The 27043-nt window shown below is 44.1% G+C and overlaps 1 protein-coding gene and 2 pseudogenes across 1 annotated transcript; 1 reads left to right on the plus strand and 2 right to left on the minus strand.

The window, feature by feature from the left end:
- Positions 1–6879: 6879 nt before the first annotated feature.
- On the plus strand, positions 6880–7766 carry LOC148722129 (small subunit ribosomal RNA; annotated as a pseudogene; the record flags this gene model as incomplete).
- Positions 7767–9333: 1567 nt separating this feature from the next.
- Positions 9334–10289, minus strand: LOC148722130 (small subunit ribosomal RNA; annotated as a pseudogene; the record flags this gene model as incomplete).
- Positions 10290–22123: 11834 nt separating this feature from the next.
- LOC148722131 (protein CFDP2-like) lies at positions 22124–22861 on the minus strand. The gene is made up of 2 exons (XM_088737001.1): positions 22214–22861; positions 22124–22128 (listed from the first exon to the last, which is right to left on the minus strand). Exons 1-2 carry the CDS (start codon positions 22851–22853, stop codon positions 22124–22126), a joined length of 645 nt encoding a protein of 214 aa, XP_088593127.1. The 5' UTR covers positions 22854–22861.
- Between the last annotated feature and the right edge of the window lie 4182 nt (positions 22862–27043).

Consider the following 27043-nt stretch of genomic DNA (forward strand, 5'->3'; position numbering starts at 1 on the left):
GTCCACCAGCCACTCACCCAGCCTTTCAGTCGCCAGTTGGTATGAAGGTCAGTTAACCCATCGGTCGACCAATCAAAGAGGCCTCAGGAGCCAATGTGTCAGTCAACTAGTCAGTCTGCTGGTCAGGTACCACCGACGAAGTCTACCAGTTAATCAGCCAGTAGGCCACTCACCACTTTTTTTATATTTTTGATTTGTTTACTAAGTCAGTCACCAGTCAATTAGCAACGTGGTAAGCCAATTAGCTAGCTAGTCACTTGTCATTAAGTTGGATACTAATTTAGCGGTGCATTTATTAATGGGTCGGCAGCCCAGTCAACCATTAAGATACACAGTTGGATACCAGTAATTCACTCAACCACTCAGTGAACTAGTCACTAAGCCAGTCAATCACCTATGGGTCAGCCAGGTAGCGTAAGAGTTTGTCAGATGGTAAAGTACTAGCAAGTCTGTCACTCAGTCAGTCACCCGGTCACTTAGCGTGCAAGTCAGTAACCACTCAGTTAAACAGTCCATTTCCAGTCGCTCAGTAAGATAGTCAACAAGTCAGTCACTCGGTCAGTTACCGGTGATTAGGTCAGCCCATTAGACGCAAGGACAGTATTTACCCACTAATAAGTCTGTCAGAAAGCCAATCACTCAGCCAGTCAAACAGTCATTCAACCAGTCAGTTAAACAGTCGCTCAACCAGAAAGTCAGCGAGTTAAGTACCAATAAATGAGTCAGCAAGGATGTCAAAATCTCAGGATTCCCGTTAAGTCAGTCACTCGCCAGTCAATAATCTTTAAGTCGTTCAGGCAGTCAACCAGTTAGGAACCCAGTTAGTCAGCCATTCAGGAACCAGTAGCTCAGTCAACCGGTTAGTCAGCAGATCAGGTACCGGTGAGTTAGTCGACCAGTCGGTCACCACGTCACCAATCACTCATTTAAGAAGTCAGTTAACTGGTGAGTCAACAATTCGTCAGAAATTTAGTTAACCAGTCAGCCAACCACTTAGGCAACTAGTTAATAGGCTGGTCAGCTAGTAGTCGGTCATTCAACCAATTAACCAGTCAGTTACCAGTTAATTACCCAATCGTTTCCCAGTCAGTGCGTCCGTCAACAAGTCAGATCGCCAGTCGGCTACCAGTGATTTATTCAATCAGTCAATAACCAGTTAAAGGGTCGGGAACCTTTAACTCAGTCAGTCAGTTAGACATACATTATCCCGCTCAGGCATCAACCAGTTAGTTCACAAGTCCGTCACCAGTTAAATAGTTCGTCGGTAGTCGGTCACCATGTGGGTCGACAAGTCGGAGGGCTAGTGAGGCACAAGCGAGTCACTCAACCAGTCAGTGAGCCGGTTAGGTATCGGTTAGTTAGTTTACCCGTCAATCACTTAGTAACCAATAACTCAATCAGTCCGACAACCACTCACTTAACCAGTCACTCAAAAAGTTAGATAAACAATCAGTTAGCCAGTTAGTCAGCCCTTGGGGTACAAGTAAGTAAGCAAGTTAACAATCAGCCAGTTAACCATCAGTCAATAACCAGTCAGTTAACACTCGGTTAACATCACACTCAGGCAGCAAGTCAGTTAACCTGTACGAAAACCAGTCAAGTACCACCAGCCAGTCATCCCCTCAGTCCACCAGGCACTCAGCCAGTTAGTCACCAGTCGATCAACAAGTCAGGTAACTGGTCAGATAGCCAGTCAAGTGCCACTGAGTCAGCCGACCATTCAGTCCCTCACTCAGTCAACCTGCCAGTCACCATCTCAATCACCATTCAGCTAAGCACTTGGTCGCCAGTCGATCAGCAACTCAGGTAACTAGTCAGACAGCCAGTTAAGTACCATTGAGTCATGCACTCAGTCCACAAGACACAGCCAGATAGTCACCAGGTTAGTCGGTTAGTCACTCAGTCACCAGTTGGTCAGCAAGTTAGTTAACCGGTTAGATAGCCAAGCAAATACCATTATTCACTGAGTCAACCAGCCAGTCAGCATCTCAATCACCATTCAACTAGGCACTTAGTCACAAGTCGGTCACCAAGTTAGTTAACAAGTCAGATAGCAAGTCAAGTGCCACTGAGCGAGTGAACCATTCATTAACCGAGTCAGTCAATCAGCCAGTCGGCCAGTCAGTCAGCAGTCTATTATTCGCGACCAATTGGGCGGCAAGTCGACTAACCAGACAGAGAGCCAGTCAAGTACCATTGAGTAAATCAGTCTTTGAATCAGCCACTTAGTCAATGAGTCACTTAATCATTAGTTAACTACCCGATCAGTCACCAGTTGTTCAGCAAGTCAGTTAACCAGTCAGATATCCAGTCCAATACCAATAAATCCGTCAACCTTTCAGTCGGCTAGTCAGTCAATCAGGCAGTCAGCCAGTTAGTCAGCATTCAATGAGCCATTCCCTCACTAGTCGATTCGCAGGTCAGACAACCAGTCAGATAGCCAGTCAAGTACTACTGGGTCAGACAACTTCTTAGTCAGTCGGCTAGTCAACGAACCAATCAGCCAGTCAGTCACCAGTCAATTAGCCACCCAGTCACCAGTCGGTCAGCAATTAAGTTAGCCTGTCAAGTGCCAATGGTTCAGTCAACCTTTTTGTTAGCCGGTCAGTCAACAAGCCAGTCACCAGTCAATTACCTTTAGTCACCAGTCGGTAGCCCGGTCAGATACCCAGTCAGATGGCCAGTCAAGTACCATTGAGCAGTCAACGTTTCAGTCATCTAGGCAGTCAACAAGGCAATTAGACACTCATTCACGAATCTGTCACGAAGTTAGGTAACGAGTCACAGCCAGTCAGCTTCAACACACTGACTCAACCAATCAGTCAGAGAGTCACTCGTCACTCAGCAACCGGTAGGTAGTCAGCCGGTGTGATACCAGCTAGTATGTCAACCAGTCAGTCAGCCAGTCAGTCACCTTTGTTTTGCCAGTCATTTACCTGTCGGACAACAACTTAGTAAAAAACAGTCAACCAGTCGGTCAGGCCATAGTTCGTAGAGGGAACTGGTTAGGAAACGCGGCAAACTTCAAAGGGCCGGCCTATTGTCTGTCCTCTGAGCTACGCTTGAACGTCACGTGACCAATGACCCTGCACAGAACCAAAACAACATGGAGGACATGAACGACTTATTTTTCTTCGGCGACGATTTTGATGCCATATTGGAAACTTTGGAAAACGAGGAAGAATTACAAGAGCACTTTGTCGAAGCAGCTGACTCTGTACGTCTTTCAGAAGCCTTTAAAACGTTATTTTCGCCCAAAAACTTTGTAGTTATTGATGCCCTTAGCAATGGCATCGGTCGTAGTACAACAACATATTTTTTTTTACTGAAAGTCTTTCGATTTTTCGGTTCAATATGAAGAGGAAATTGTTTGCGAGTTGTGCCAAAAGAAATGTAAGACTAAGGCTGGATTAAAAAGACAAGACAATAAAGCATAAGGAGGAACAAGCGCGGTGAAATCAACCGACTCAAGAAGCCAAATTCACTGCTGAAGACTTCGAAGCGTTATCAATGAAAGCACGAGATAAAAAAATTGAAAGAAAATCTACCCTCAAAGCGTAAAAGAAGAGCTACAAAGATATACGATTGCCTGGGATGAAGAAAATATGAACTTCTCAGAAGAAGAATCCATGTATATGCGTTTGGTTAAAACTGAAAATGCAGAACAATTCTACTCGAAGTACTATTCAAGAATAGGCCTCAATTCAACAAAGATTTTTGTGGGGTTGTCAAGTAATGCGGCAACATTGCTTAGTACCAAAGTGGCTGATTGTTTGATAGCTCACAGCAAACAGAAAGATGAATCACCAAATCCCAATATCCCTACTAAACGGTGTAATAGAGAAATGGCAGGGTTACAATATATTGGAGGATATGTACTGCACAAGCTTTATAGCAAGGTGAACAATGTATATAATCCCACAGCACATACTGAACAAACAGCTTCAATACTGAAAGCTGGCAAAGCAGAAGATTTGCATGTTGCAGGGAGTCAAAAACTAATTTCATCTTTAAACCGAGGTGGACTTTGGGTTATTTCTAAACAAGCTCAAACAATTTTTAAGAGAATAGAACATAATTTTAGGATTCTGACCTCAGGAAGTCTCCAGCTGAAGATTGACAATGTTAAGATAGAATCCAAATCAGCTTGTGATGTTCAATTGGTCTAAGCATATAACACCATGTTGTTGGACTCAGACACAGTGGTAGATAACAGCATTGCAAAAGATGTTTTGGACAGCATTATTCATTTATATGTTACTGTACGGTGTTTTTTACTGGCCAAAGATGTTATACAGAAACACAAAATTCAATGTAAACAAATGAAGACAGAAACACTACGAAAGGAAATTTGTAGAGCCAGCAAAGAACAAGAAAGGCAGATATAGTTAGAATTAAGAGCCTGCCACAATTTGTCAATAAGTAATTTATTACAAAGATTAATTTGGTAGCTACAACCTGCAACATATTAAATATTACTCATTATTGATTATTGTATAGACAAAATGAGTATAAAGGCTATATGGTTAAAGTATCTAACATAGAGTAACTTATTTATTTTCAGCCAGTCTTCTCGCCAATTCTTGTATTCTGCGTTTCGCGGCGCCAGTAGCTTCCAGATTCCAATTCCTTTACTTCTCCTACACGTTCCACAGCCAAATACTGAAAAATTTTCACCTGGCATTATGTCCACTGACTTGATTAATGTTTTTAGCTATATTTTGAAGGTAAGATGTCGCTCGATCACGGAGAAAATCCAAAAACTTAAACGCTACGTGACTGTCGAAACAAGCCCGCGGCGCCATTTTGGATTTATGTGTGCAGGGTCATTGTCACGTGACCTCGATAAAATCGCACAATAACCTATCCGACTGAAGTTTGCCGCGTTTCCTAACCAGTCTCCTCTACTAACTATGGTCAGGCAGTCTCTAAGGAAACAATAAAATGTGGTTGATATTTGATGTTTCCTTGGGAATTTGGCCAGAGAGTGAAATGGGTCAACTCTTGCTAAGTTCACGCTGAAAACACGGTTATGCAAAAGGTATCCGCAAACAACCCAAAAGCAGTTTATTTTACTAGATTGCATTGAAATCTGTAAGAAAATACTAAAATTTGCTTAATACCCGGTTTTCCTGCAAAACTTTGTTAGAGAGTGAAAAGGGTCAAGTCTTAATCAACTCACGCTGAAAGCACGGTTTTGCAAAATTTATCTGCAAAGAAGCCAAAAGCAATCTTTTTTACTACATTGCAGCGAAATCTAAGAGAAAACGCCAAAATTTTGTTGAGATCCCATCTTTCCAGCAAACTTTGGCCAGAGAGTGATATGTGCCAAATTTTGCTCAGCTGTTGCTCAAACAACGGTTTTATGATAAAGTATCCAGGAAAAAGCTAAATCCAACTGTTTTCATCAGATTGTATTAAAATTTATAAGAAAACAGTAGAATTTGAATGAAACACGATGTTTCCTGCGATATGTGGCCACAGAATGGAATAGGTCGTCTTTCTCAAATCTCGCTGAGAACTCGGTTTTGCAAAAAAGTAGCTGAAAACACGTCAAAACCAAGGCTTTTGGAGAGATTTTGTTCAAACTTCTTAAAAAAAAAATGTAGTTGATACTTTATGTTTCCTGGTATATTTAGCCAGAGAGTGAAATGAGTCAAGTCTTGCTTGACTCACTCTGACAACAGGCGTTTGCAAAAAGTATCTGCAAACAACCAAAAAGTAATTTATTTGACTAGATTGCATTGAACTCTGTAAGAAACCACTAAAATATCCTTCATACCTGGTGTTTCCTGCAAATTTGGCCAGAGAGTGAAATAGGTGAGGTCTCGCTCAACTCACTCTGAAAACACGCTTTTGCAAAAAGTATTTGCAAACAACCCAAAAGCACTTTTTAGATTGCATTCAAATCTGTAACAAAACACAAAAATTTGCTTAACACCCGGTGTTTCCTGCAAAACTTGGCCAGACAGTGAAATAAGTCAAGACTTGCTCATCTCACGCCAAAAACATGGTTTTGCAAAAAGTATCTGCAAAGAAGCCAAAACCATTTTTTTGACTAGATTGCATCGAAATCTGAAAGACAACGCTAAGATTTGGATGATACCCGATCTCTCTAGCAACATTTAGACAGAGAGTAAAAATTTGTTAAGCCTTTCTCAACTCAAGCTGAAAAGACAGTTTTCCACAATGTATCCACGAACAAGGAAAATCCAAATTTTTTGACCAGATTGTAATGAAATCTATACGAAAAAACTAGAATTTAGTTTAACACGATTTTTTCTGCGAAATATGGCTAGAGTGAGAAATGGGTCAAGTCTTGTTCAAATCAGGCAAAGAAATCGGATTTGCAAAAGGTATCTGCAAACTTGCCAAAACCAATTGTTTTCAATAGTTTATTACAAAATATGTAAGAAAACACCAACATTAGGGTTTAGAGTTAGGGTCAGGGTTAGAGTTAGGGTAAGGAATAAATAACGGTTAAGGGTAGGGTAAAGTAGAGGTCGAGAATAATTAGGGTTAAGTCTAGGGTTAGGAATATGGAAAGCATTCTCCTACATGCTACCTTCAGAGTCTAATTGCGTTGTGTTGGGGCAGCATGCCAGGAGATGGCACGGGGTAGTTGTACGCGGAAAAGACGTGGTATACATAGTTTTCTCTGCGTTGGGCAAAATAAGAGAGAAGGCCCCATGGCTCAGCGGCCTTTGACGGGACCGCCTTGAAGGGGGAGCAACGAGCCAGGGCGCGATAATTTGGTGGCCTTTCAATGGCTGAGCGTTCGAAAGAACGGAGGGTGCGGCATCGTCCGCTGGTGGGAGAGCCTTGTGGCCGGAGTTTGAGTTGTTTGATTGGCGACTGACTCCGATATCGGATAGCTACCTTGTTGATCCTGCCAGTAGTCATATGCTTGTCTCAAAGATTAAGCCATGCATGTCTAAGTATAAGCACTAGTACTGTGAAACTTCGAATGACTCATTAAATCAGTTATCGTTTATTTCATTGTACCCTTGCTACTTGGATAACCGTAATAATTGTAGAGGTTACAGTTGCGAAAGGTCCCGACTGTCTTCGGAAGGGATGTATTTATTAGAGTAAAAAACAATGCAGATTTTGCCCGGTGTTGTGGTGAATCATAGCAACTAATCGAATTGCACGGCTTTTGCGCTGGGGATGTTTCATTGAAATATCTACCCCATCAACTGTCGATGGTAAGGTAGTGACTTACCATGGTTGCAACGGGTGACGAAGAATTAGGGTTCAATTCCGGAGAGGGAGCCTGAGAAACGGTTACCACATCCAAGAAAGGCAGCAGGCGCGCAGATTACCCAATCCCGACTAGGGGAGGTAGTGACAAGATATAAAAATACAAGGCTTTTGCAAGTCTTGTAATTGGAATGAGTATAGCCTAAATCCTTTAACGAGGATCCATTGGAGGGTAAGTCTGTTGCCAGAAACCGCGATAGTTCCAGCTCCAATAGCGTATATTAAAGTTGTTGCAGTTAAAAAGCCCCTAACTGGATCTCGGGATAGCCCGGCCGGTCTGCCCCAAGGTAGGTTACTGGCCAAGCTTTTCCTCCTCGCAGAGACTGGGTGTGCTCTTACCTGAGTGTGCTCGGGATCTGGGACGTTTACTTTGAAAAAATTAGAGTGTTCAAAGCAAGGCAGTGCGGGAATACGTAAGCATGGAAAAATGGAATAGGACCTTGGTTCTAAAAGGACGTAAAGACAGCAGAGTGACAATAACTCTCAAAAAAGAAACAACTTTGAATTTAGATTTACAAGACATGTTTCGACATCAAAAGATACAAACTCTCAACATCGAAAGATAACATGAACTTCCCTAAGGTTGATAACTGGTTGATTTCATGTACAAAAGAAAACGTGTCGCGGACGTTGTATTCACGCGGGACCTGTGGCTCTAGAAGATTACAAACGATTTTAGATAAATTGTAATTGTAGGTGCCTATTAAAGATACTATGGGTCGAAAAGGAGGTGTTTCATTAGGCTGCCGAGCCTTGTGCATTTTAGGTAGCCCATAAAACCTGGCTGGTTGAGAACCAGTTGAATAGATTCTCTCACACGTATCTTTGTCTAAGTGGCCCTTATTTTTATGGGTTCTCAAAAAAACGTTGTAATTTACTCTCCCTTTCTAATGTAGGATCGTTATCATTAGCCTTAAACTTAGAAGTGTCTCTGATAATGGAAAAAATACTTTCTTCGTGGGCTTTCCTGTCTATCTGTCTATGAATACTAAGCCATTTCGTTTGTCAGGCTTCAGTATTACAATGTCCTTGTTCTTCCTCAAATCCTTTAGTATCCTACATTTCTTTAAGTCCGCTGCAGAAGGTTGGTGGGAAGAAACGTACGAATCGGCAAGATGAGAAAGGTCTGCGACCAGTTTTCCCTTTAGCTCTCTGTCGAGTAGATTTCTGACCATGGTGCGATTAATCAGCTAAAAACAAGAGAAGATATCCGTTTTGCTAATGTTAGAAGGACAGATAGAGTGTGAAGGACCATATTTAAGTATTTCCAATTGTTCGGACGTGAGATTGTGCGACGAGAGGTTGGTGACTGTCTCCGTTGAAGCAAACGGTAGAACCACGTTTCGCGTTAAACTTTTTAAGTTTCTTCTCGTGAGTGGCGACAACACGTTTCATAGCCTTCTTTACATTATATTTAATAGTTCCATGGAGGATGTATCCATCGATGTTGCTGACAATGCCATTCATATGCACCGCTAATCTGTCTCTTACTATGGTTAACTTACAGAGTTCCTTTCTTCGTTTGGCGATAGCACTTCTTAATAGGCGTTTTCAAATAGCATGTACATCATGTCTACTTATGTTAGGCAGTTGAAAACAGATGAACATCGGAAACACATTGAAGGATAAACAGTTTTTAAGAAAATTCAAATCCAACTCAGCTTTGCTTACTTCGATAGAAGTATTCTCAAAACTTCGCATATTTACAAGCACCTGCAATCATCAAGGGCCTGTCTTGACTCTTGTGATACTGAATCTTTCACGATCTTAGATTCTGCCGCTTCAAAATACCAAATTAAGATCCAAGAGGCATTGCATATTAAGTGGGAAAAACCCATCCTTAATAAGCAATTGAAAAACCTAGAACTGTCTCTTTCCTTTTAATTATATTGTTCCTTGGTCTTCTAATCTATTTTAATTATTACTATATTTATTTATTTATTTATTTATTATTTGATCTAGTCAAACGCGTGCTAGTTACATTTTTCGCGTTTTTACATTCAAATGTAACGTAAGCCCGAACACGTAGTGTGTAACGTCCCTTAATTTATATTCAAATGTACAACAGTTAAATGCTCATTTGCAACTGAAGATGACATGAGAATGTCATGACATGTCTTATAAATTTAGATTCAAAGTTGTTGTTTCTTTTTTGAGAGTTATTGTCACTCTGCTGTCTTTACGTCGTTTTAGAACCAAAGTCCTATTCCATTATTCCAGGCTTACGTATTCACGCACCGGCTTGCTTTGAACACTCTAATTTTTTCAAAGTAAACGTCCCAGATCCCGAGCACACTCAGGTAAGAGCACACCCACTCTCTGCGAGGAGGGAAAGCTCGGCCAGTAACGTACCTTGGGGCAGACCGGCCGGGCTATCCCGAGATCCAGTTAGGGGCTTTTTAACTGCAACAACCTTAATATACGCTATTGAGGTTGGAATTATCGCCGTTTCTGGCAACAGACTTACCCTCCAATGGATCCTCGTTAAAGGATTTAGGTTGTACTCATTCCAATTACAAGACTTGCAAAAGCCTTGTATTGTTATATCTTGTCACTACCTCCCTAAGTCAGGATTGGGTAATCTGCGCGCCTGCTGCCTTTCTTGGATGTGGTAGCCGTTTCTCAGGCTCCCTCTCCGGAATTGAACCCTAATTCTTCGTCACCCGTTGCAACCATGGTAAGTCACTACCTTACCATCGACAGTTGATGGGATAGATATTTGAATAAAACATCGCCAGCGCAAAAGCCGTGCGATTCGATTAGTTGCTATGATTCACCACAACACCGGGCAAAATCTGCATTGTTTTTTACTCTAATAAATACATCCCTTCCGAGGACAGTCGGAACTTTTCGCAACTGTAACCTCTACAATTATTACGGTTATCCAAGTAGTAAGGGTACAATGAAATAAACGATAACTGATTTAATGAGTCATTCGAAGTTTCACAGTACTAGTGCTTATACTTAGACATGCATGGCTTAATCTTTGAGACAAGCATATGACTACTGGCAGGATCAACAAGGTAGCTATCCGATATCGGAGTCAGTCGCCAATAAAACAACTCAAACTCCGGCCACAAGCCTCTCTCACCAACGGACGATGCCGCAGCCTCCGTTCTTTCGAACGCTCAGACAGCGAAAGGCCACCAAACGATCGCGCCTTGGCTCGTTGCTCCCCCGTCAAGGCGTCCCCATCAAAGGTCGCTGAGCCATCGGGCCTTCTCTCTTATTTTTCTCAACGCAGACAAAACTCTATGTAGCCACGTCTTTTCTGCGTACAACTACCCCCTGCCTTTTTCTGGCATGCTGCCCCAACAGAACCCGGTTAGACTCTGAAGGAAGCTTGTAGGAAAATGCCATCCATATTCCTAACCCTAACCCTGACCCTAACGCTAAAACCTAATGTTAGTGTTTTCTTACATGTTTTGTAATGATCTATTGAAAACAATTGGTTTTGGCAAGTTTGCAGATACCTTTGCAAATCCGAGTTCTTAGCCTGAGTTGAACAAGACTTAACCCATCTGTCTCTATGGCCACATTTCGCAGGAAACATCGTGTTTAAACTAAATTCTAGTTTTTTGTTATAGATTTCATTAATATCTGGTCAAAAAAACTGGATTTGGCTTGTTCGTAGATACATTGTGGAAAACTGTCTTTTCAGCTTGAGTTGAGCTTGGCAAATTTTTACTCTCTGTCCAAATGTTGCTAGATAGATCGGGTATCATCCAGATTTTAGCGTTGTCTCAGATTTCGATGCAATCTAGTCAAAAAATTATTTTGGCTTTACAGATAATTTTTGCAAACCCGTGTTCTCGGCGTGAGATGAGCAAGTCTTGACTTATTTCACTGTCTGGCCAAGTTTTGCCGGAACCACCGGGTGTTAAGCAAATATTTGTGTTTTGTTACAGATTTCAATGCAATCTTGTTAAAAAAAAGTGGTTCTGGGTTGTTTGCAAATACATTTTTCAAAAGCGTGTTTTCAGAGTGAGTTCAGCAAGACTTCACCCATTTTACTCTCTCGCCAAGTTTTGCAGGAAACACCAGGTATGAAGGAAATTTTAGTGGTTTCTTACAGAGTTCAATGCAATCTAGTCAAACAAATTACTTTTTTGTTGTTTGCAGATACTTTTTGCAAACGCCTGTTGTCAGAGTGAGTTCAGCAAGACTTGACCCATTTCACTCTCTGGCTAAATATCCCAGGAAACATAAAGTATCTACCACATTATGTTCTTTTAGAAATTTGAACAGAATCTCTCCAAAAAAATTGGTTTTGACGTGTTTGCAGATACTTTTTTGCAAAACCGAGTTCTCAGCGAGATTTGAGAAAGACGACCTATTCCACTTAATACAATCTGATGAAAACAGTTGGATTTGGCTTGTTCGTAGATACTTTATCGTAAAACCGTGGTTTGAGCCACAGCTGAGCAAAATTTGGCACATATCGCTCTCTGGCCAGAGCTTGCAGGAAGGATCGGGTCTCAACCAAATTTTGGCGTTTTCTCTTAGCTTTCGATGCAATGTAGTAAAAAAGATTGCTTTTGGCTTCTTTGCAAATAAATTTTGCAAAACCGTGCTTTTAGGGTGAGTTGAGCAAGACTTGACCCTTTTCACTCTCTAACCAAGTTTTGTAGGAAAACCGGGTATTAAGCAAATTTTAGTATTTTCTTACAGATTTCAATGCAATCTAGTAAAATAAACTGCTTTTGGGTTGTCTGCGGATACCTTTTGCATAACCGTGTTTTCAGCGTGAACTGACCCATTTCACTCTCTGGCCAAATTACCAAGGAATCATCAAGTATCAACCACATTTTAGTGTTTCCTTAGAGACTGCCTGAGCGACTGGTTGACTGTTTTTACTAAGTTGTTGGCTGACAGGTAAATGACTGGCAAAAAAAAGGTGCCTGACTGGCTTACTGACTGGTTGACATACTAGCTGGTATTAGACTGGCTGACCACCTACCGGTTGCTGAGTGACGAGTGACTCTCTGACTGATTGGTTGAATCAGTGTGTTGAAGCTGACTGGCTGTGACTCGTTACCTAACCTCGTGACAGATTTGTGAATGAGTGTCTAATTGCCTTGTTGACTGCCTAGATGACTGAAACGTTGACCGCTCAATGATAATTGACTGGCCATCTGACTGGGTAACTGACCGGATTACCGACTGGTGACTGAAGGTAATTGACTGGTGACTGGCTTGTTGACTGACCGGCTAACAAAAAGGTTGACTGAACCATTGGCACTTGACAGGCTAACTTAATTGCTGACCGACTGGTGACTGAGTGGCTAATTGACTGGTGACTGACTGGCTGACTGGTTGGTTGACTAGCTGACTGACTAAGAAGTTGTACTAAGAAGTGACTAAGAAGACTAAGTGACTAAGAAGACTGACTAAGAAGCTGACTGACTAAGAAGTTGTACTTGACTGGCTATCTGACTGGTTGTCTGAGCTGCGAATCGAATGGTGAGCGAATGGCTCATTGAATGCTGGATAATTGGCTGACTGCCTGATTGACTGTCTGGCCGACTGAGAGGGTGACGGACTTAATGGTGTTAAACTGGATATTTGACTGGTTAACTGACTTGCTGAACAACTGCTGACTGATCGGCTAGTTGACTAATGAGTAAGTGACTCATTGACTGAGTGACTGATTGAAAAACTGAGTTACTCAATGGTACTTGACTGGCTATCTGTCTCGTTGGTCGACTTGCTGCCCAATTGCTCGCGAATAATAGACTGCTGGCTGACTGGCCGACTGGCTGGTTGACTGACTCGGTTAATGAATGGTTGACTCGCTCAGTGGCACTTGACTGGTTAACTAACTTGGTGACTGACTTGTGACTAAGTGCCTAGTTGAATGGTGATTGAGATTCTGACTGGCTGGTTGACTCTGTGAATGACTGAATGGTTGAATGACTTAATGGTATTTGCTTGGCTATCTACCCTGTTAACTAACTTGCTGAAAAACTGCTGACTGAGTATCTAACCGACTAACCTGGTGACTAACTGGCTGTGTCTTGTGGACTGACTGGATGACTAGTTACCTGAGTTTCTGATCGACGGGCGACCAAGTGCTTAGCTGAATGGTGATCGAGATGGTGACTGGCAGGTTGACTGAGTAAGTGACTGAATGGTCGGCTGACTCAGTGGCACTTGACTATCTGACCATTTACCTGACTTGCTTATCGACTAGTGACTAACTCTCTTGTTGACTGACCGGCTAACAGAAAGGTTGACTGAACCATTGGGACTTCACAGGTTAACTGACTTGCTGACCGACTGGTGACTGAGTGGCTAATTGACCGGTGACTGACTAGCTGCCTGGCTGGTTGACTGACCGACTGACTGAAAAGTTGTCTGACCCAGTGGTACTTGACTGGCTATCTGATTGGCTGTCTGACTTGCGAACCGACTGGTGAGCGAGTGAGTCATTGATTGCTGACTGACTGGCTGAGTGCCAGATTGACTGACTGGTCGACTGAAAGGTTGACTGGATATCTCACTCGCTAACTGACTTGGTGTACAACTGGTGACTGGTCAGCTAATTGACTGGTGACGAAGTGACTCGTTGACTGAGTGGCTGATTGAAAGACTGAGTGACTCAATGGTACTTGACTGGCTATCTGTCTGTTTAGTCGACTTGCTGATTAAATGGGGACTAGGTCGCGAATAATTTACTACTGACTGACTGGCCGACTGGCTGGTTGACTGACTCGATTAATGAATGGTTGACTGGTTCAGTGGCACTTCACTTGCTATCTGACTGGTTAACCAACTTGGTGACCGACCTGTGACTAAGTGCCTAATTGAATGGTGATTGAGATGCTGACTGTCTGGTTGACTGAGTCACTGACTGAATGGTTGGCTGACTTAGTGGTACTTGCTTGGCTATCTAACCAGGTAACTAACTTGCTGACCAACTGCTGACTGAGTGACTAACTGGATTAGTTGACTGACTGATTGGTTCCTGACGCCTATCTGACTAGTTGACTGATGGGTTGACTGACTTGCTTACCGACTTGTGACTGATTGGCTGGGTAAGTGGCGGGTGGACTGACTGGATGACTGAATGTTTCACTGACTCAGTGGTACTTGACTGGTTATCGGACTGGTTACCCGACTCGACGACCGACTGGCGACTGCGTCGCTTTTTGAGACGTGACTGACCAGCCTATTGGCTGCTTAACTGACTCTCTTTCTAAATGGTTGAGTGACCCTAGCCAATCATTTCTCAGTCGGTGCGTTCGTGAACAGGTCAAACGGCCAGTCAGTTATTATTGAGTCAGTCAATCAATAAGTAAATCGGCTCAGGAACCTTTAGCTCATTTAGTGAGTTAAACATTCAGTAACTCGCTGAGTTACCAACTAGTTAAATCAGAATTCCGTCACCAGCCAATTAGTTTGTGGGTAGTCGGTCACCATGTCAGTCAACAAATCAGAGGGCTAGTGAGGTACGAGCGAGTCACTCGACCAGTCAGTCAGCCAGTCAGGTATTAGTGAGTTAGTTTGCCCGTCAAATAGTCAGTAACCATTAACTCAGTCAGTCGGACAACCTCTCACTCAACCAGTTACTCAAGCACCTAAATAACCAATTAGTTAGTCAGTTAGTCAGCCGTCGAAGTAGTTAACAATCAGCCAGTAAACCATCAGTCAGTAACTAGTCAGTTGCCACACGGCTAATATCGCACTGACTTGCTCACTGCCTGATTGACTTACCGGCCGACTGAAAGGTAAACTGTCTTAGTGGTACTGGACTGTATATCTGCCTGGTTAACTGACTTGGTGTACAACTGGTGACTGGTCGGCTAATTCACTGGTGACTAAGCGACTCGCTGACCAAGCGACTGATTGAATGACTGAGTAAGTCAATAGTAATTGACTGGCTATGTGTTTGGTTAGTCGACGTGCTGATAAAATGAACCCTACGTCACTAACAAACTACTACTGACTGACTGGTCGACCGGCTTGTTGACTGACCCGATTAATGAATGTTGGACTGGCTCAGAGGCACTTGACTTGCCATCTGACTGGTTAACTAAGTTCGTGACCGACTTGTGACTAAGTGCCTAGTTGAATGGTAATTGAGATGCTGACTAGCTGGTTAATTGAGTAACTGAGTGAACGTTTGGCTGACTCAGTGGTCCTTGCTTGGCTATCTAACCGGTTAACTAACTTGCTGACCGTCTGTTGACTGAGTGACTAACTGTCTGGTAACTAACTGGATGAGTGTCTTCTAGACTGACTGCATGACTCAATGGTATTTGACTGGCTGTCTGACTAGGTAGCTGAGTTGCTGACCGACTGACAACTAAGTGCCTACCTGAATGGTGATTGAGATGCCGACTGGCAGGTTGACTGAGTGAGTGACTGAATGGTGGGCCTACTCAGTCGCACTTGACTGGCTATCTGAACAGTTACCTGAATTCCTGACAGAGTGGTGAATAGCTCGCAAAGTGCCCGGTGGACTGACTGGATGACTGAATGGTTGACTTTCTTAGTGGTACTTGACTGGTTATCAGACTGGTTAATTGACTTGCTCCTTAAGTGCGATGTTAGCCGAGTGGCAACTGACGGGTTAGTGACTGATGGTTTACTTGCTGATTGTTCACTACTGACCTCCTGGTTGAGCGACTGATTGACTGACGGGTTAAATGACTAATTGTTCGGCTGCGTGATTGACTTGCTGACAGACTTATTGGTGTGTGATCACTGCCTGACCGTCTAATGGTTTGAACTAATCACTGGTACTTGACCGACTGAGTTGTTGACTACCTTACTGAACGACTAATAATGGTTTGACTAACTGAGTGGTTAACAAACTGCTCACTGAGTGGCTGAGTGAAAGACTGAGTGACAGACTTGCTAGTACTTGATGGGCTGACAAACTGTTACGCTACCTAGCTGACCCATAGGTGATTGACTGGCTTATTGACTAGTTCACCAATTGGTTGAGTGAATTACCGGTATCCAACTGTGTATCTCAATGGTTGATTGGGTTACGGACCCATTAATGAATGCACGGCTTAGTGACTATCTGACTTACTGACAAGTGACCAGCTTACTGATTGATTTACCACCTTGCTAATTGACTGGTGACTGACTTAATAAGCGACTTGTGACTGACTAGCTAAAAAAGCTGTGACTGGCTGACTGGCTGACTGACTGGTCGACCTCGTCAGTAGTACCTTACCAAATGACTGACTAGTTGACTGACTCATTGGTTCCTGACGCCTATGTCATTGGTTGACTTATGGGTTGACTGACTTGCTTACCGACTGGTGACTGAGTGGCTGGATGAGTGGCTCATGGACTGACTGGATGACTGAATGGTTGAATGACTAAGTAGTACTTGACTGGTTATCGGACTGGTTAACCAACTTACCGAACGACTCGTGACTGCGTCGCCTTTTGGGTCGTAACTGATCAGATGACTGGCTGGTTTACTTATTCGTTGTCTGAATGTTTGAGTGACTTAGTCCACCTTTAGTTGTTAACTGACTGGTCAACTGATTTACTGGCCGACTTGTGATTGAGTGGCCAATTGACAGGTGATTGACGGCCTGACTGGCCGATTGACCAGTTTACTCTCTGAATGGGTGACTGTTAAAGTGATATTTGTCTGGTTAACTGACCTGCTGAGCGATTCGTTACTGAGTGGCTAATTGAATGGTTACTGACTGGCTGACTGCTTGGTTGTCTGACTGGCTAAGTAAAGGGTTGACTACCCTAATCGTACCTGATTGGCTATGTGACTGGTTAACTGACTTAGTTACCGACTGGTGACTGCGTGGCTACTTGAGTGCTGATTAACTGGCTGACTGAGAGGTTGACAAGCTGAATGGTATTAGACCAGCTATCTAACTAGTTAACTGAGTTGCTCACCGAGTGGTGACCTGGAGGCTATTTTAGTATTGAGTGTCTCGCTTGTCGACTGTCTGGGTGACTGACTGGGTCACTGACTTAGTTGTACTTGAGTGATTATTTACTTGGTTCACTTATTTGCTCAGCTAATGGTTTACTGATTCACTGGTACCTAACTGGGTATGTGACTGGTTAACTGACTTGCTGACCGACCGGTGACTGCCTTTTTCATTGACTGGTGACTGACTGGCTGGTTGAATGACTGGATGACTAAATGGTTGACTGACTCAGTGGTACTTGACTGGCTAACTAACCTCTTAACTGAGTTGCTGACTCTCTAGTGACTAGTTGGCCTACCTACTGGTCACTCACTGGCTGGATGACTTATTGTATGACTGAATGCTTGACTGACTCAGTTGCACCACACTAACCATCGCTCAGCAGGTCAGTTAACAAGAGAAATATCACTCAAACAGTCACCCATTCAGAGAGCCAATTAGTGAAACGGCCAGTCAGGCCATCAGTCACCCGTCAATTAGCCATTCAATCACAAGTCGGCTAGTAAATCAGTTAACTAGTCAGATAACCATTTAAGTAGGACTGGGTTACTCAAACATTCAGACAGCGAGTCAGTAAACCAGCAAGTGAGCTGGTCAGTCACGACTCAAAATACGACGCAGTCGCCAGTCGCTTGGCAAGGCGGCTGACCAGTCCAGTAACCAGTCAAGTACCACTTCAATTATTCAGTTATCCAGTCAGTCCACCAGCCACTCACCCAGCCTTTCAGTCGCGAGTCGGTATGAAGGTCAGTCAACCCATCAGTCGACCAATCAAAGAGGCCTCAGGAGCCAATGTGTCAGTCAACTAGTCAGTCTGCTGGTCAGGTACCACCGACGAAGTCGACCAGTCAGTCTGCCAGTAGGCCAGTTACCACTTTGTTTATATTTTTTACTTGCTTATTAAGTCAGTCACCAGACAATTAGCAAGGTGGTAAGCCAATTAGTTAGCCAGTCACTTGTCATTAAGTTGGATACTAATTTAGCCATGCATTCATTAATGGGTCGGCAGCCCAGTCAACCATGAAGATACACAGTTGAATACCAGTAATTCAATCAACCGCTTAGTGAACTAGTCACTAAGCCAGTCAATAACCTATGGGCCAGCCAGGTAGCGTGAGTGTTTGTCAGATGGTCAAGTACTAGCAAGTTTGTCAATCAGTCAGTCACCCGGTCACTTAGCGTGGAAGTCAGTAACCACTCAGTTACTCACTCTTTTTCCAGTCGCTCAGTAAGATAGTCAACAAGTCAGTCACTCGGTCAGGTACCAGTGATTAGGTCAGCCCATTAGACGGAAAGACAGTATTTACCCACTAATAAGTCTGTCAGCAAGCCAATCACCCAGCCAGTCAGACAGTCATTCAACCAGTCAGTTAAACAGCCGCTCAACCAGAAAGTCAGCCAGTTAAGTACCAATAAATGAGTCAGCAAGGATGTCAAAATCTCAGGATTCCCGTTAAGTCAGTCACTCGCCAGTCAATAATCTTGAAGTCGTTCAGTCAGTCAACCAGTTAGGAACCCAGATAGTCAGCCGTTCAGGAACCAGTAGCTCAGTCAACCGGTTAGTCAGCAGATCAGGTACCGGTGAGTCAGTCGACGAGTCGGTCACCACGTCACCAATCGCTCATTTAAGAAGTCAGTTAACTGCTGAGTCAACAATTCGTCAGAAGTTTAGTTAACCAGTCAGCCAACCACATAGGCAACCAGTCAATAGGCTGGTCAGCTGGTAGTGGGTCATTCAACCAATTAACCAGTCAGTTACCAGTTAATTACCCAATCGTTTCCAAGTCAGTGCGTCCGTCAACAAGTCAGATCGCCAGTAGGCTACCAGTGATTTATTCAATCAGTCAGTCACCAGTTTAAGGCTCGGGAACATTTAACTCAGTCAGTCAGTTAGACATACAGTATCCCGCTCACGTACCAACCAGTTAGTTCACAAGTCCATCACCAGTTAATTAGTTCGTCGGTAGTCGGTCACCATGTCGGTCGACAAGTCGGAGAGCTAGCGAGGCACAGGCGAGTCATTCAACCAGTCAGTCAGCCGGTTAGGTATCAGTTACTTAGTTTACCTCTCAATCAGTTAGTAACCATTAACTCAATCAGTCACTCAAGCAGTTAGATAAACAATCAGTTAGCCGGTTAGTCAGCCGTTGGGGTACAAGTAAGTAAGCAAGTTAACAATCAGCCAGTTAACCATCAGTCAATAACCAGTCAGTTACCACTCGGTTAACATCGCACTCAGGCAGCAAGTCACTTAACCTGTACGAAATCCAGTCAAGTACCACCAGCCAGTCATCCACTCAGTCCACCAGGCACTCAGCCAGTTAGTCACCAGTCGATCAGCAAGTCAGGTAACTGGTCAGATAGCCAGTCAAATGCCACTGAGTCAGCCGGCCATTCACTCACTCACTCAGTCAACCTGCCAGTCACCATCTCAATCACCATTCAGCTAAGCACTTGGTCGCCAGTCGATCAGCAACTCAGGTAACTAGTCACACAGCCAGTTAAGTACCATTGAGTCATGCAGTCAGTCCACAAGACACAGCCAGTTAGTCACCAGGTTAGTCGGTTAGCCACTCAGTCAACAGTTGTTCAGCAAGTTAGTTAACCGGTTAGATAGCCAAGCAAATACCATTATTCACTGAGTCAACCAGCCAGTCAGCATCTCAATCACCGTTTGACTAGGCACTTAGTCACAAGTCGCGCACCAAGTTAGTTAAGAAGTCAGATAGCAAGTCAAGTGCCACTGAGCGAGTCAACCATTCATTAACCGAGTCAGTGACCCAGCCAGTCAGCCAGTCAGTCAGCAGTCTAATATATATTCCCTTAGCTCCGGTTGGAGCATAGGCCATTAACCACTTCCGTCCTCCATCGGGTTCTGTCCTGGGCAAATCTTCCTAAAGTGGCCCAAGTGTGGCCCCAGTTTCTCATTTGGGACTCTACACCTCTTCTCCAGGAGTTCCTGGGACGACCCCTCTTTCTCTTGCCCTGAGGGTTCCAACGTAGTGCCTGCCGGGTGATGTTGTTAGCCGGTTTCCTTAGGATGTGACCTATCCATCTCCACTTTCTCTTTGAGATCTGAGTTATGATTGGTTCCTCGCCTGCTAATTCCCACAGCATCTCGTTCGTTACCCTGTCAGTCCAACTGATTTTTAAAATTCGCCTAAGGCACTTATTGACGAAGGTCTGCAATTTCTGGGACGTTTGGTTAGTTGTTCTCCACGTTTCAGAGCCATAGAGGAGGACTGCTTTGACATTGGTGTTAAAAATTCTAAATTTGGTTCTCCGTGAGATGACATGGGAGGACCACACTTTCCTCAGCATATTGAAAGCTACTCTGGCTTTGTTTATCCTGACCTTGATATCTTCATCGGAACCTCCGTCAATGCTGACTACACTGCCTAGGTAGACAAAAGATGTTACTTCCTCCAAGATGGTATCCCTCACTTTAACTGGTCTGTTGTTGGTGCAGTTGACCTTCATAACCTTGGTCTTACTCACATTCGGATGCAGGCCTAACTTGATGGAATTAGCTGTTAGCCGTGCTGTTTTGTCCTGCATTTGTTGGTTGTTACTTGACACCAGGGCGATATCATCAGCAAACTCTAGATCTTCAAGTTGCTCCAATAAGTTCCACTGGATCCCATTTCGCTGTTCTCTAGTTGTTTCCTTCATGATCCAGTCCATAGCAAGTAGAAACAAAAACGGTGCCATCAAACAACCCTGCTTGACCCCAGTGTTGACCGCGAAGCTATCTGACAATCCACTAGCATGAAGGACTCTGCAAGTCATCTTATCATAGGAATTTTTGATGATTCGAATGAATTTCCCTGGTATGCCATAGTGTCTCATAAGGCACCAAAGAACACTTCTATCGAGGCTATCAAAAGCCTTTTCAAAGTCGATGAAATTAACGTAAAGAGAAGTGTTCCATTCAATTGACTGCTCAATGATTATCCTAAGTGTGGCTATTTGGTCGATACAGGAATGGTCCTCCCTGAAGCCAGCCTGCTGATCTCTTAGTGTAGCATCCACAGCCCCCTGAAGACGAAGCAAGATAATTCTGTTCAGCACCTTGCCTGCCGTTGACATCAAGGATATACCTCTGTAATTCTTGCACTCCCGGCGGTCACCTTTCTTTGGCAGTTTTACAATGTAGCTCTCGTTCCAGTCCTGGGGCATCTCCTCCTCTTCCCATATCTTTCCAAGCAAGCCATAGAGGATATCTGCTGATAGGTCGGGGTCAGCTTTCAGGGACTCTGGAGGTATGTTATCTGGGCCAGCTGCTTTCCCTGACTTAAGCATCTTGATAGAGCGCACAATCTCTAATTTGGATGGCTTCCCGCAGTTCACATTCAGCTCAGCTGAAGCCTCCGGTATTATTGGAAGTTCTGGCGGGGGAGGACGATTGAGGAGATCATTGAAGTATTGTGCCCACCGCTTAAGCTGCTCATCTTCCCTAGTCAAGATATTACCTTCTTTGTCCTTTACTTGGCTGCTAGTCTGTTGAAATTTACCCGCCAACTTCCTGGTGGTATCATAGAGGTCCCTCATATTGCCATGTGCTGCAGCCTCTTCTGCCTTCGTCGCTAGGGTATCATAATATTCCCTTTTATCTTGTTTGATCTTACGCTTTACTTCACTGTTTGCTGCCTCATACCTCTTGTGTGCCTCTGCCTTTTCTCTCCTTGTCCTGCTTCTGTTGTACTCTTCCTTCAGATGTTTTCTTTTGCTGATAGACCCCATGGTTCCTGGTGTAATCCATTCCTTGTGCTCAGCTGTCTTAGTCCCTAATACTTCTACCCATGTTCTGTTAATACTCTCTTTGATGTCACTCCATTCATCCTCTATATTCAGATCTTGTAGGGGCTGAAATCTGTTAGACAACGACAACCGGAAGCTCTGTACTGTATCACTATCCATGAGGTAGTGCACATTGTACTTTATCCTTGGATTTCGTGGTTGATAGTTACGCTTCAGCTTTAATCTGACTCTGGCAACTAGGAGGTGATGGTCTGATGCAGCGTCTGCACCTCTCTTGACGCCGCGTGTATCCAATAAAGATCGCCTGAACTTCTGTGAGATGCATATATGGTCTATTTGATTTTCTGTTACGTGGTCAGGCGATACCCATGTTGCCTTGTGTGCTGTTTTGTGCGGGAACAAGCTTCCTCCGATGACAAGGTTGCAGTCTGCGCAAAAGTCTGCGAAACGTTCACCATTTTCATTTATTGTCCCCAGACCATGTTTACCCATAATCTGCTCGTATCCTCTGTTATTCTCTCCTATCTTTGCGTTAAAGTCACCCATTATCATTACAAGATCTCTTTCCTTCGCTTTGTCAACTATTTCAGTAAGCACACCATAGAAATCATCCTTGTCCTCCTTAGTTGAATCATTTGTTGGAGCATAGCACTGGATAATATGTGCGGTTATCTTCTTATGTTTGGTCCTGAACCTGGCAGTGATAATTCTAGAATTTATAGGTTCCCATGAGATCATGGCTCTACGAGATTCTGATGTTAACATGAATGCGACACCCTCAGTGTGTGGTGCTCCGTCGTCCTGATGGCCTGAATATATGATAGTTGTGCCATCTGCCAGTTTCATCTCTCCTGATGAGGTCCAGCGTGTTTCGCTCAGTCCGAGGATTGATAACTTGTACCTCTTCATCTCATGCGCTATGAGCACGGCCTGGTTGGAACATAGTTCTCACGTTCCACGTGCCTAATAGGGATGCTGACTTAGGAGAAAGAAGAGCAATCGGCTGTGTAGGATCCTGACGGCTTTCCCTACGCTGCGTCATATGCTGTCTGTGTGACGACCCCCTATTCCCCAAGTCGATGGTTAAGTTAAAATTGATCAATGATTCTGTAATCCGTTACATCCACTGCACGGGGGATTAGCCTATGCAGCTTCACCAGAGCCCTGTTAGCCAGCATTACCTGTTTCCACCTCTCACGACGAGGACGTAGGGTTGGACTTTGAGAGGTCAACCATTCAGTCATTCACTGAGTCAGCCAGCCAGTCAGAATCTCAATCACCATTAAACTAGGCACTTAATCACAAGTCAGTCACCAAGTTAGCTAACCAGTCAGATAGCAAGTCAAGTGCCACTGAGCGAGTCAACCATTCATTAACCGAGTCAGTCAAGCCAGCAGTCTAATACTCGCGATCAATTGGGCAGGAAGTCGACTAACCAGACAGATAGCCAGTCAAGTACCATTGAGTATATCAGTCGTTTAATCAGCCACTCAATGAGTCACTTAATCATTAGTTAACTAGCCGATCAGTCAATAGTTGTTCAGTAAGTCAGTTAACCAGTCAGATATCCAGTCCAATACCAATAAATCCGTCAACCTTTCAGTCGGCCAGTCAGTCAATCAGGCAATCAGCCAGTTAGTCAGCATTCAATGAGCCATTCCCTCACCAGTCGATTCGCAGGTCAGACAACCAGTCAGATAGCCAGCCAAGTACCACTTGGTCAGACAACTTCTTAGTCAGTCGGCCAGTCAACCAGCTACTCAGTCACCAGTCGGTCAGCAATTAAGTTAGCCTGTCAAGTGCCAATGGTTCAGTCAGTTAACCAGTCACATACCCAGTTAGGTACCAGTGAATCAGTAAACCATTAGCTGAGCAAAAAAGTGAACCAAGCAAATAATCACTCAAGTATCACTAAGTCAGTGACCCAGTCAGTCACCTAGTCAGTCGACAAGCGAGACAGTCAATACTAAAATAGCCTCCAGGTCACCATTCGGTGAGAAACTTAGTTAACTAGTTAGATAGCTGGTCTAATACTATTCAGCTTGTCAACCTCTCAGTCAGCCAGTTAATCAGCACTCAATGAGCCACGCAGTCACCAGTCGGTAATTAAGTCAGTTAACTAGTCACATAGCCAGTCAGGTACGATTAGGGTAGTCAACCCTTTATTTAGTCAGTCAGACAACCAAGCAGTCAGCCAGTCAGTAACCATTCAATTAGCCACTCAGTAACGAATCGCTCAGCAGGTCAATTAACCAGAAAAATATCACTTTAACAGTCACCAATTCAGAGAGTAAACTTGTCAATCGGCAAGTCAGGCCGTCAATCACCTGTCAATTGGCCACTCAATCACAAGTCGGCCAGTAAATCAGTTGACCAGTCAGTTAACCACTAAAGGTGGACTGGGTCACTCAAACATTCAGACAACGAGTGAGTAAACCAGCCAGTCATCTGGTCAGTTACGACGCAAAAGGCGACGCAATCGCGAGTCGTTCGGTAAGTTGGTTAACCAGTCCGATAACCAGTCAAGTACTACTTAGTCATTCAACCATTCAGTCATCCAGTCAGTCCACCCGCCACTCATCCAGCCACTCAGTCACCAGTCGGTAAGCAAGTCAGTCAACCCATAAGTCAACCAATGACATAGGCGTCAGGAAGCAATGAGTTAGTCAACTAATCAGTCATTTGGTAAGGTACTATTGACGAGGTCGACCAGTCAGTCAGCCAGTCAGTCAGTCACAACTTTGTTAGGTAGTAAGTCACAAGTCGCTTATTAAGTCAGTCACCAGTCAATTAGCAAGGTGGTAAACCAATCAGTAAGCTGGTCACTTGTCAGTAAGTCACTAAGCCGGGTATTCATTAATGAGTCCGCAACCCAGTCAACGATTGATATACACAGTTGGATACCAGTAATTCACTCAACCAATTGGTGAACTAGTCAATAAGCCAGTCAGTCACCTATGGGTCAGCCAGGAAGCGTAACAGTTTGTCAGCCAATCAAGTACCAGCAAGTCTGTCACTCAGTCTTTCACTCATCCACTCAGTGAGCAGTTTCCTAACCACTCAGTTAGTCAAACCATTACTAGTCGTTCAGTACGGTAGTCGACAAGTCAGTCGGTCAGGTACCAGTGATTAGTTCAAACCATTAGACGGTCAGGCAGTGATCACACACCAATAAGTCTGTCAGCAAGTCAATCACGCAGCCAATCAATTCGTCATTTAACCCGTCAGTCAATCAGTCGCTCAACCAGGAGGTCAGTAGTGAACAATCAGCCAGTAAACCATCAGTCACTAACCTGTCAGTTGCCACTCGGCTAACATCGCACTTAGGGAGCAAGTCAATTAACCAGTCTGATAACCAGTCAAGTACCACTAAGAAAGTCAACCATTCAGTCATTCAGTCAGTCCGCCAGGCACCTAGCCAGCTATTCACCAGTCGGTCAGCAAGTCAGGTAACTGTTCAGATAGCCCGTCAAGTGTCACTTAGTAGGCCAACCATTAAGTCAGTCACTCAGTCAACCTGCCAGTCAGCATCTCAATCACCATTCAGCTAGGCACTTAGTTGCCAGTCGGTCAGCAACTCAGCTAACTAGTCAGACAGCCAGTCAAATACCATTGAGTCATGGAGTCAGTCCACAAGACACTCTGCCAGTAGTCACCAGGCAGTTAGTAACTCAGTCAGCAGTCGGTCAGCAAGTTATTTAACCGGTTAGATAGCCAAGCAAGGACCACTGAGTCAGCCAACCGTTCACTCAGTTACTCATTGAACCAGCCAGTTAATATCTCAATTACCACTCGACTAGGCACTTAGTCACAAGTCGGTCACGAAATTAGTTAACCAGTTAGATAGCAAGTCAAGTGCCTCTGAGCCAGTCAACCATTCATTAATAGGGTCAGTCAACCAGCCAGTCGACCAGTCAGTCAGTAGTAATTTATTAGTGACGTAGGGTTCATCTTGTCAGCACGTCGACTAACCAAACACATAGCCAGTCAATTACTATTGACTTACTCAGTCTTTCAATCAGCCGCTTGGTCAGCGAGTCACTTAGTCACCAGTGAATTAGCCGACCAGTCACCAGTCGTACACCAAGTCAGTTAACCAGGCAGATATACAGTCCAGTACCACTAAGACAGTTTACCTTCCAGTCGGCCGGCAAGTCAATCAGGCAGTGAGCCAGTCAGTCAGTGCGATGTTAGCCGAGTGGCAACTGACTAGTTACTGACTGATGGTTTACGGGCTCATTGTTAACTACTTCAACGGATGACTAACTGCCTAACTAATTGGTTATTTAGGTGCTTGAGTAACTGGATGAGTGAGAGGTTGTCCGACTGACTGAGGTAATGGTTAATGACTAATTGACGGGTAAACTAACTCACTAATACCTGACTGGCTGACTGACTGGTCGAGTGACTCGCTCGTGCCTTACTAACCCTCTGACTTGTTGACTGACATGGTGACCGACTACCCACAAACTAATTGACTGGTGACGGAATTCTGATTTAACTAGTTAGTAACTCAGCGAGTTACTGAATGTTTAACTGACTGAATGAGTTAAAGGTTCCTGAGCCCATTTATTGATTGACTGACTGACTGAATGGTAGCTGAATGGCCATTTGACCTGTTGACGGACGCACCGACTGAGAAATGAGTGGCTGGGGTCACTCAACCATTCAGACAGAGTCAGTAAACCACCCAATCAGCTGGTCAGTCACGACTCAAAAGGCGACGCAGTCGCCAGTCGGTCGTCGAGTCGGTTAACCAGTCCGATAACCAGTCAAGTACCACTGAGTCAGTCAACCATTCAGTCATCCAGTCAGTCCACCAGCCACTTACGCAGCCAATCAGTCACCAGTCGGCAAGCAAGGCAATCAACCCATCAGTCGACTAGTCAGATAGACGTCAGGAACCAATGAGTCAGTCAATTAGTCCGTCAGCTTGTCAGGTACCACTGACCAGGTCGACCAGTCAGTCAGCCATTCAGTCAGTCACCACTTTGTTAGCTAGTCGGTCAGTAGTCGCTTATTCAGTCAGTCACAAGTCCGTTAGCAAGGTGCTAAGCCAATCAGTCAACTGGTCACTTTCAGTAAGTCGGATAGTCACT

The sequence above is a fragment of the Stylophora pistillata genome, chromosome 10 (genome assembly GCF_964205215.1).
Source record: "Stylophora pistillata chromosome 10, jaStyPist1.2, whole genome shotgun sequence".
In the NCBI taxonomy this organism is placed as follows: Eukaryota; Metazoa; Cnidaria; class Anthozoa; order Scleractinia; family Pocilloporidae; genus Stylophora; species Stylophora pistillata.

Coding starts and splice junctions, on each gene's coding strand:
- LOC148722131 (XM_088737001.1), bottom strand. CDS start 22,853: ATGAAGAGGTACAAGTTATCAATCCTCGGACTGAGCGAAACACGCTGG.